The 10,465-nt window shown below is 38.5% G+C and overlaps 1 protein-coding gene across 1 annotated transcript; it reads right to left on the reverse strand.

The window, feature by feature from the left end:
• Nucleotides 1-1,237: 1,237 nt before the first annotated feature.
• On the reverse strand, nt 1,238-2,747 carry LOC141809655 (C-reactive protein-like). The gene is made up of 4 exons (XM_074696776.1): nt 2,731-2,747; nt 2,563-2,635; nt 2,222-2,429; nt 1,238-1,798 (listed from the first exon to the last, which is right to left on the reverse strand). The coding sequence occupies exons 1-4, from the start codon at nt 2,731-2,733 to the stop codon at nt 1,378-1,380; spliced, it is 705 nt and encodes a 234-aa protein (XP_074552877.1). The 5' UTR covers nt 2,734-2,747; the 3' UTR covers nt 1,238-1,377.
• Nucleotides 2,748-10,465: the final 7,718 nt, after the last annotated feature.

Raw genomic sequence — 10,465 nt, forward strand, 5'->3', positions numbered from 1 at the left:
CTCCTAAAGGATCACATCTTGCATACAGTATGATCATACTTCGCATTTATTAATGTTATAAATCATTTTCAAAACAAATTAAACAAATACAGGGTTAGCCTACATAAATATTTTTTTGTATAGTTTCCATGTATCTATAACCCCAGGTATATGATCAAATATTCAGTGCACAGCCCAATATAGTTTTCATTAAAATGAATTTAAAACAACTTGCCTGATTTTCTTGACTCTGTCGGTCCATTTTTTATGAGAGCTGTTGTCTCGCTAGCTTCATGATGGTGACACTGTTTTCTCCACCAGCACACCGCAAAGAGCACTGTGTCATGCAGCTATGGGTATACATTTCAGTGAAAAACACGGGTGCTCGTGTATTTATTGAATGTTATTTGATTTTAACACTGGACAAAAAAAATTAAAGAAATCACATTTATTCCAGCCCTGGAGGTCAGGGGCTGATAAACCAGGTTGAAAGAGTGCCCGCCCGTATGTGACGCTCCGTGAACAACAGCAAACACACCCATAAAAAAAGAGATAATCTGATTGGTCAATACTAGTCAGCCTCCTATTGGTTGATCCACAAAAAATTTCGAGCGCACACAGATCTGTGAGCAAACATTCCCTCAGTGCGAGAGGAGGAACCGGAGTGTGAGCGCAAGAAATCTGCGAGAGCAGCATTACATCCGAGCGCAAGGACACAGTTTGAGCACGCACAGCATTATAACCGAGCACGAGGACACAGTTTAAGCACGCGCAGCATTATAACTGAGCACGAGGAGACAGTTTGAGCACGCACAGAGCAAATTTGAGCGCAAGAGCAGAGTTTTGAGAGACAATATCACAAAAGCAGTATCAATATGATACTGCTCTCAAATCAATTTAAAATGCTCTTGATTTAAGTTAGGATATTCATTCCATAGAGGAGGACAAATTCTTCGGTGCACAGTGATGGGGGATGTAGGAGGAATATATGGAGGTGTGCATGATGCTGCATGAATCTTTTGCTTGAGTTTCTGTGAATGTTGTCCGAGTTTCACGTCCATTTTATAGACAGATACCCTAGTTGGGTGAGACATTCATTGAATAGAAACGTTGGTATGCTTGGCTTTATTAACTCTAATTAATGGTAACTAATCTCTGCTTGATGAAAAAGTCGTCACTGTTCTGTTAGCTCCATTTTTTGTTGTCATGTAAGGTGTTTCTACATAATTGGAATAAAACCAACTCAGTCATTGCTGGCAGAAGTCTTTATTGAAGTGTTAGACACACAAACATCACTTAGATTTATGTGAATGTTACATTTGTCTACTTAAGGTTTCTGCTTGATGCTCATAAACTGAGGAGCATGACGTTACATTTTGTCATGTTTAAGCATCACAACTACAGCCTGTGATAAACGACATGAACATTGCCGTGATATTCGAGCTTTGCTGTGGCCCAGTTGAGAACATTCCCCCCCAGAGAGCGGGATGTTCTCTTCCAGTAGGCCATATTCTGGATGGAGCTGTCTGAGAGGACATAGTCCCACATGTCCACATCAGAAATCTCCCCAACAAAGCTCTGATCGGAGTCAAAACGACCCACGTAGGAATCGGGGTCTTGGCCGATGAGAACTTTCCCGCCGGCCTGCACAGTGTGGCCCTTCTTGTAGATCTTGGTCAAACTTCTCAACCCATCCAAGTAGAGAGTAGTTGCACCTGTTTCAGAGTTCCAAGCGACGCACAGGTGGGTCATGAGGGCTCTAAGCTCAGGAACTTTGAACATCACAGCTTCAGAACTGGATCTCAGATAGAGGGACAACCTAGGCACAAAATACAGAGATAATAATAACTCATAACATTACCTGTTGCATTCATTAAAGTCACTTTCAACAAGCTTGTTTACATGTTTTTGCAGTTAGAGCTCTTCTTCTATGGTTTTCAATGCCATTTGCATTCCTGTAAGCTTCTTGATGCAGTTTGCAGTTTTTTTAAGCATTTTCAGGCTCTGTGTTTAGTTCTTGGGGATAGCCCTAAAGTTGCACACTGTCTGAATTGCATGAATAGACAGTGATATGGAGTGAAATTGTTTCCTATGTATTTCAGCTATTAAGACTGTGTGCAATTGTTATTTTAATCAATCATTCAAGTTGCAGAGATTGTACTGTTAAAAAAAATGTGGCAATCAAAAATTTCTAGTAGTAGGAACGGTTATGGGAGTATGTTTTACAGCTGTAGATGTCTACCTGCCATCCTCCTCACGCCACACATTCAGCTCATCGTAGTCTTTAGTCCGGTAGGCGAATAGGATGACCTCACGACTCCCGGTAAGCTCTGTAGCAACCCGCATGCAAAGAGTGAAAGCCTTCATGTTCAGAGGTTTGGAGGGTACCATCTCAACATAACTGTTGGCTGATGCAGATGGGAACACCAACGTCTTGATGGAAGGTGTCTCTGAAAAACAGAGGGGGAGTTATCACAGGGAGCTCGGTTTTTATTTTGGAGATGACTCAAGTAACATGGAGATCGTTGTCCTTGACATGACACATTTATTCTGAGGAAAAGAAGAAACAAAGGACGGGTTTACCATTTCCAGCCATCACAGAGGAGGTGGCGACGAGGAAAAACAAAGCTAGAAGTTTCATTTTGCCCTGGCAATCCTACAATAAAACAAGAGTAGAAACACTTTTATCAGCTTTTTGGAATCCCAAGTTTTGATTGGTAGGATCCCAAAAGTGAAAAGTTGTGTACTCACCATGCAGCTGCACAGAACCTGCTACAGACAACCTGAATTGATGGACTTTTATACCGTTTATATCAACCAACTCCTCCCTGGTTTCGTCACAATGACATGCAAACAGCTCGACTTTATGATGAAACAAGCTTACGAAATCAGAGTTGACTTGACGAGGTATTCATTTTACACACGTCTCTTGACAAAATAGATACACTTGCAGGCACTTCCTGCAGCATCCTAAGGTGTTGTCAGTTAAGAACAGAGTTGGGTATATAAGTACAAGTAACGAACGTTACGAGTAGTCAAATTACTTTTGATAGGAACGAGTAGTGTAACGGCACTACTCCTCCTTGATTAGTAGTTAAAGTAGAGTTACAAATGAAACGCCACGATCGTCACTTTTACAATGACTGCAAATAGAGCAACCAAAATATTACTATTTAAGCGGAGTTCTTTTTGTTTACACCAGTAGATTGAACGGTGGCCATACGAGCAACTACTCGCTATCTCTTCCGGGTCAGGGCTGATGGACCTGTCACAGTAAAATTGGTTGCCTTATATAAACCTGTGCCCCGCTGACAACACTGCACTCCCTCTCACTGTAAATGCCACTTTTAAAGGATAATTTCGATCTATACAGCTTTTATGTTGTTTACAGAATGAAGTAGAACAAAATACTCACCCAGAAGGCTTTTCTGATCCAAGCAGTGTTTCGGGAGATATTTAGATCCAAAATCGTACAGCGAACGTCCGTATAGTGGGATCGATCGGGGCATAGACAGCCCTGCTCCCAAAACGGCATTAATCGTCCAAAAACTTGTGTTTATCACCAATATTCCATCATGGTCTGCTCCAAGTTAGTGCTCTGCTGCAGTCTGTGTCACTCCAGACATCGTTGTGTGGCTGTACTGATCTCTGAACTGACGAAGACTTTGTTTATGTTTGACCCTCAAAGAAAGGAGTCAGTGCTCCAGAGAGTACTGCGCATGCACTGACTCCTTTCTTTGTTTTTGGACGATAAATGCAGTATTAGGAGCGGTGCTGTCTATGCCCCGATGGATCCCATTATACGGACGTTCGCTGTACGATTTTGGATCTAAATATCTCCTGAAGCACAGCTTGGATTAGGAAAGCCTTCTGGGTGAGTATTTTGTTCGCCTTCATTCTATAAACAATGTAAAAGCTGTATAAACCGAAATTATCCTTTAAAAGGGGCATTTACAGTTGGAGGGAGTGCAATGTTGTCAGTGGGGCACAGATTCATATAAGGCAACCAATTTTACTGTGACAGTTCATATGCACATTATTTGGATTTTGTAGAGCAGAAGGAGAAGAGCGTGACCGTAAAATGCAAGTTATGCCCAGGAAATAAGAGGCTGAATACTGCATGGAACACAACAGCGAATCTCTTGAGCATGTAAAGATGTATCAGGGGGATATAGTAGTGTAACGAGTAGTGTAACGTCGTTACTATTTCCATGGAGTAATCAAGTAGTGTAAGGCACTACTTTTTTCAATAGTAACGAGTAACCGGTAACTCTTTACTTTTTTGAGTAACGGACCCAACTCTGGTTAAGATGAGACACAAACAACCTCCAGGGGTCTCTTCCAAAGCATCCTGAAGAAATACAGGGAGCCCCTCATCTGGTTCATTTCTCATTCCCTGATTGCACTCTGGTAATTTCTTCCTTTACAATGAAAGGTTTTGAATGAAGCCCATATGTTTCTGTCCCTAACCATCTATTGACAAACTAGAACATGGTCTGCAAGCTGTAGCTCTGGAGCCTCATGTGGCTCTTTGACTCCTTTGCAGTGGCTCCTTGTAGATTTAAAAAAAATACGATTGAAATAGACAATTTATATTTCTCTTACACAGGGCAGTAATGAAAACCTAAGACATTGGCACTAAATCAAATCATACATTTTATTAAACTAATTATTTATCACATCATGCAATCAAGCTTGCCACCGCTCAACTTCCCCTCCTACAACATCAACAGCCCACCAACTTTCCATGCACCTGTGGCTAACCTCAAGCTTTACAGCCCTGGTAAGATAACAAAATGTACAAACAGAAAAATCTGAGTTGCGTTGAGTGGTAACGTCAATACATGTTGTCCAATTCAAGTTTCAATTTTTTTTTTTTTTAAATTTTCGCATTTTGCATTTTAAAGTTCTTGAAAAAATTTCCGAATTTTTTCAGATTCAATACTTTTGCAATTTTTGCACATTTTTGAAATTGTTTGCAGATTGTTGAAATTAAAAAAAAAAAATTATATATATATTTTTTTAATTCAAAAAACTTTTGACATTTTTGCAACTTTTAAAATCTAAAAATTGTTCAATATTTTGCCTTTATGTGTTTTAATTAAAATTTTCCAAATTCTTGCAGTATATTTTAAAATTTTCAACTTTTTTTTTTTTTTTTTTACATTTTTGACATTTTGCTTTTGAATTTCAATTTTTTTTAAATTTTTGGATATCAAAACTTTCGTTCCATTTTTAAATTTTTGCAAATGTGTTAATTCTAAAAAATGAAGACATCCCTGTGCAATCATATAATTAAAAAAAACTTCTTATTTTGATAATCATTCACTAGATTTGAAATTTGAAATATGTATAAAATTTCATATACCTACTGTCTTCATTGAATGGATAAAGTAGGTTTTGTGGCTCTGGAGTGACTTTGATCCAGCTAATCTGAGGCAAAGTGGCCCCTATGAAAGTAAAGGTAGCAGACCCCTGAACTACAAGTTCTACTTGAGGTAGGATGTTGAAAGCCTGCAGAATGGGGCCACCCTAAGCCAATCCCTGATTCACAGCGGCAAGCTTTTAGGGGTTGCCAGCTCTCTCACCTAAATCAAAATACCACTAAGGTTAAGATTGCCCCTTCGTTTGACCCCCCTTCTGTTGTCTCTATAATTGTTCATGTAGGCATCAAAGCCCCACGGTAAAACTACCGATGGAACTCTGTCCAGGACTCCAACCCAAGACACTTAAGATGCCAGCGTGTTCTGAGCTGTATTTGGTGCAAGTTAGACCTTAACCCTCTGTGTGTGGACTTAGGTCAGAAGCTCTACCAGAACACCCATCAAGCTCCAGTGGAGCTTGGTGTACCATTTTCTGGCTGAAAAGGCTCTTTTCTCGCAGATTTATGGAGACTAACTGAATTCATCTGTGGGTGATGTTTGAAGAAAATAGCTGCAGTGTGAATAAAATCTAGTACAACTCTTCTTCATTGCTTGAAAGTGAAACAGCAAATCTGAAAATATCTTTCATTTTTGTTGCAGAGTTAGTAACTGAACCCAAGATTAGTATATTTTTGTCCCTGGAAAAAAAACTCAAGGACCTTTTTCCAGGTCATGTTCCTCTAAAAAAATTATTATTTACTTAGCTTCACAGCTTTTCTGTGACCGTTGGGATAACTAATCTTTTCTAACTTCAGTTGTGGCTGTACTTCTGTTGTGTTGTGACGTCTACATTTGTGTTGTCACTTTTTGCATTTGTGTTTTTGCTCTTGCATTCATGTTGTGGCTTTTGCATTTGTGTTGTAGTGTTTGCATTTGTGTTGTAGCGTTTGCATTTGTGTTGTGGCTTTTGCAAATCTTCTGGCGACAACAAGCCACTGTAATCATTGACCTTTTCCATCAACACGGTCATGATGATAAGGCATGATCTGACTCCTTTGTATTTTCAAGTATGCCAGATCATGTCTGCTCTTCCCTTTTTTTTTCTTCTTTCTTAATTCAGTCAAGTTGAGCAATGTTACAGGTAATGACTGATGTGTGTTTCCTCAATGCATATAAGCAGTCAGTAACCTTTGCAATCTAAATGTGGGCTTTATGATTTACTTTCTCAGACCAACATAAATACCCTAGCAAATTTTACTATAAGAAATACTAACACTACTCTACTCTATTGGAAAAAAAAGGGATTTGTGGGTTGTTTTTGAGTGTTTGTTATTGATACTTGAGGAGGGGGAGGGACAGAGGGGCCTTGTGCCAAATTAACCAAAAACTGTCACGACCTTTTCAGGTATTACTCAAAACCTAACAGAGGTATGACTAGTTATAAAAAAAGATTCTGATCAGCGTGTTGTTGCTGTAATCACACTGTCACATAGTGATAAACTCACTCTGAACTTCCTGTTTAATGAATGTCCTAAAATGACCAGAAAGTGAAGTCTCTTTTGCTCCTCATGTTGTTATTACCAAAATTGGATGTTAGCTAGTCATATTGAATGAATACTAGTAGAATGAAAGGGCTTAATATACAAAGTCAGAATGCCAATTAAACAAATTTTCACAAGTTACAGTTTTTCTCAGTTGCTTTGGCTCGTTTCTCAGATCAGAATTGAAATTCTCAAAACTACTTATTCAATCTTCACATCATTTTGTCATTTGTGCACATCAAAAAATAGCTTCTCAATTCTTTGAACAAGTTGCAAATACTTTGGGACATCCAAGTAATTAATAAATAAAGTAAAATTCTTGGCTGTTTCCTACATTATTCCTACATTTTCTAAAATTGTCAATCTTGACTTTCTCTAACAAATGGAAATGTGTGAAGCATCAGATCAGCCACTGATCAACCATTTTTCTGAAAAAGCTCAAAGGTTTATCTCATGAACCATCAACTGGTCAGTCTGTATGTACGTTCCTCTGTACAGACAGAGGCAACAAATTTCCATGTAACAGGACAATAAAGATCAATGACACATGTGGACCATGTTCTCAATCATAAGCATAAGTTGGTTGAAGAATGCAATCAAAAAATTGGGGGAACAACTGTTTCCTCAATCATTCAGACTTTTTGTGGACAGAGAAGATCTTTGTTGTGATGTGTATGAGAATTTGTGGCCCCACATTCAGGAACATAAGGAGGTGTAGGAAGACTGCACTGTATTGTAATACCCACAGCACTGCATGAACAGTTTTCCCTGAAGAGACCGATCTATGTTCACATTTCTTCTTTTGTTTTTGTTTTTTTTTTCTTTTCTTTGTGTTGTGCCTTCTCCTCCTTTCTGTATCAATGATAGGATCAGTCAACAATTTTCAGCACAAACAGTGAAGAGAAAATGTGAATTTTGTCCAGTCTCTTGTAATCAATATCCCCCATACACTAAGATGTAATCTATAATTTACAATAACTATCATCAAAACATTAGGTATAGTTTACATCAGAATGTCCTTCTGGAGTTCAGTCTTATACTGACAATATGACTAAGCACTTTGACTGTCCTATCCATAAACACTGACACAAGAACTCATTCTGATGGCGTTATCATGTTCACCGACACAGATATTAACTTTTGACAAATAAACTAGGAATTTGAGCTAGAAGTGTTTTTTTACAGGTGTTTTGCTATTCCTATGAACTTTTTTTGAGAAATGATCTTACTGTTCCGCAAATGGCAAGGATGATTCGAGAAAAATACCAAAGCCACTAAGAAAAACTGTATTGATATTTGAAGAGGAGGAGTGGCAGAATGGCCTTGTGCAAAATTAACCAAAAATGGTCACAACATTTTCAGGTATTACTCAAAACCTAACAGAGGTTTGACTTGTCCAAAAAAAAAAAAAAAAAAAAAAAAAAAAAAAGATTCTGATTAGCATGCTGTTGCTGTACTCGTACTGTCACTCTGGACTTCCTGTTTAATGAAAGTCCTAAAATGACCAGAATGTGAGGTCTCTCATTTTGCTCTTTATGTTGTAATTACCAAATATTGGATGTTTGCTAATCATATTGAATAAATATTTGTAGAATGAAAGGGCTAAATGTACAAAGTCAGAATGCCAATTCCACAAAATTCCACAAGTTAAAATATGAATAGCTAATTAATATATTTATTTTCCCTTTTTTTTGTTTATACAAAATTTTAAGACAAGTTGAATAATTGCACGATTTTACATTTTGGACTATTGGATCTTAAAAGGTTTATAAGTTTAGTTTCAAAACGCAAAAAGAAGCAATAGGAGTGAGACAACAAAAATGTGAGTAAGCAATTTATTGCAAACAACAATTAAAGTGAAATGGTGTGTTCATCATCTGATCAAAAGTTTGAGACCACGGCTAAACCCCCCCCCCAAATAGAAATCAAAGTTTAAAAAGGACACAGTAAAGAGGAGCTCCACCGTTCTTGTTGAACACTTTGAATATTAGTTTTAAGCATGCTCGATGTGAGTGTTTCCAGGAGGCTAGTGGGAACGTTGCTTCAAGTGGTGAAGATGGCTTCATAGAAGATCATCCACTCACTGGAACTGATGTCCACTTTTGTAAACTTGCCTTTTCATCCATCTCCAAATGTTTTTGGTGTGATTTAGATCAGGGGAACATGCAGGATGATCCAAAGAGTGAGGTTATTTCTCTGGAAGGTGTCCTTTGTCAGGCAGACATTGTGAACTGCAGCATTGCCCTGTTGAAAAACCCAGTCATTACCACACAGACCAGGGCTGTTTCCCAAAGCCAAGGTACCTTGACTTGCCTTGGTCTGATGTGGGCGTGGGGTGGGGGTGGGCAGGCATCCACATCATCAGTCGCTGCCCAAGTGCTATTCCAATGTTCATGTCCTCCGGGGTCATATGTCCTCTGTTTGGTTAGCATGTGGCTAATTGACCAAGGATACACAGGTGTATCCTTCATTGCCTTGCCCTGGCTTTAAATACCCAACATGCAACGCATGAATCTACAAAAAAGGAAAAAATGGAAGGAAAAGACGCACCAGCAGAGGCACGTGGTAAATTTCAATTTAAATGTAAGTAACAAAATACACCTCTGAAAATAACAACTTATACCATGTCCACCACTTAACTCCTTTGTGTGTCACTCATGTATCTATAATTACTGAGAAGCTGCACCTGCAGAGTGTCAATGATGTGACAATAAAAAAGCAGAAAGTGCAGAAAAGTGGCAAGCTATGACAATATTAGTAGCTGTCTGAGCTCCTCCCAAAATGTGCCTTTGTAGGCTGTTCCATTAGCATCTCCTTTTGAGCAGAGGCAGGACACTTGCCTTGGATTGGAAGGAAGTGGCTTCGGAGGCACTGCCTTCCAAGGCAAGGCAAGGCAAGGTACCTGGGCTTTGGGAAACAGCCCAGGGCCCTCAGTCATGAAGGAGGACACCTGCAACATCTTCACATAGCCAGCTGCCATTTGACGCCCCTGCAGAACCTGAAGCTTCATTTTTCCGTTAAAGGAGAAAGCCCACCAGATCATGTTGGTGCCCCCTCCACCATGCCGCATAAAAAACATAGATTTTACCATCAGGAGGTGGTGACAATGTGAATACCTGACAGGAAATTACACTGAGTCCACATTTTTGCACATATTTTGGCTTTTATAGTCTGTGTTCTTAAACTTTTGATCAGCTGATGAACAGGCTATTTCACTTTAACTGTAGTTTTCAGGAAATTGCTTTATTATTTTTTCTAATTTGGTCTCACTCCCATTTCTTCTTTTTGCATTTTGATATTCTACTTTGAAGCTTTTTTTTATATATATATATATATATATATATATATATATATATATATATATATATATATATATATATATATATATATATATATATATAAACAACACTGCAAAATGTAAGGTTTTTTTTTTTTTTTTTTTTGCATTTATTCAACTGGTCTAAAGGCTTTGATCAGTTGTGTATTTGTGTTGCTAAAAAAAAATCCATTCCTAAGAACACGCTGTGCTTGACGCCCTCTGCTGGCCGAGTTTGTTAGTATTTGTTTAGTCTCTGAATATAA

The sequence above is a fragment of the Halichoeres trimaculatus genome, unplaced genomic scaffold (assembly GCF_033239565.1).
Source record: "Halichoeres trimaculatus isolate MK-OKI-2021-1 unplaced genomic scaffold, fHalTri1.1 fHalTri1_scaffold_20, whole genome shotgun sequence".
NCBI classification, from domain to species: Eukaryota; Metazoa; Chordata; class Actinopteri; order Labriformes; family Labridae; genus Halichoeres; species Halichoeres trimaculatus.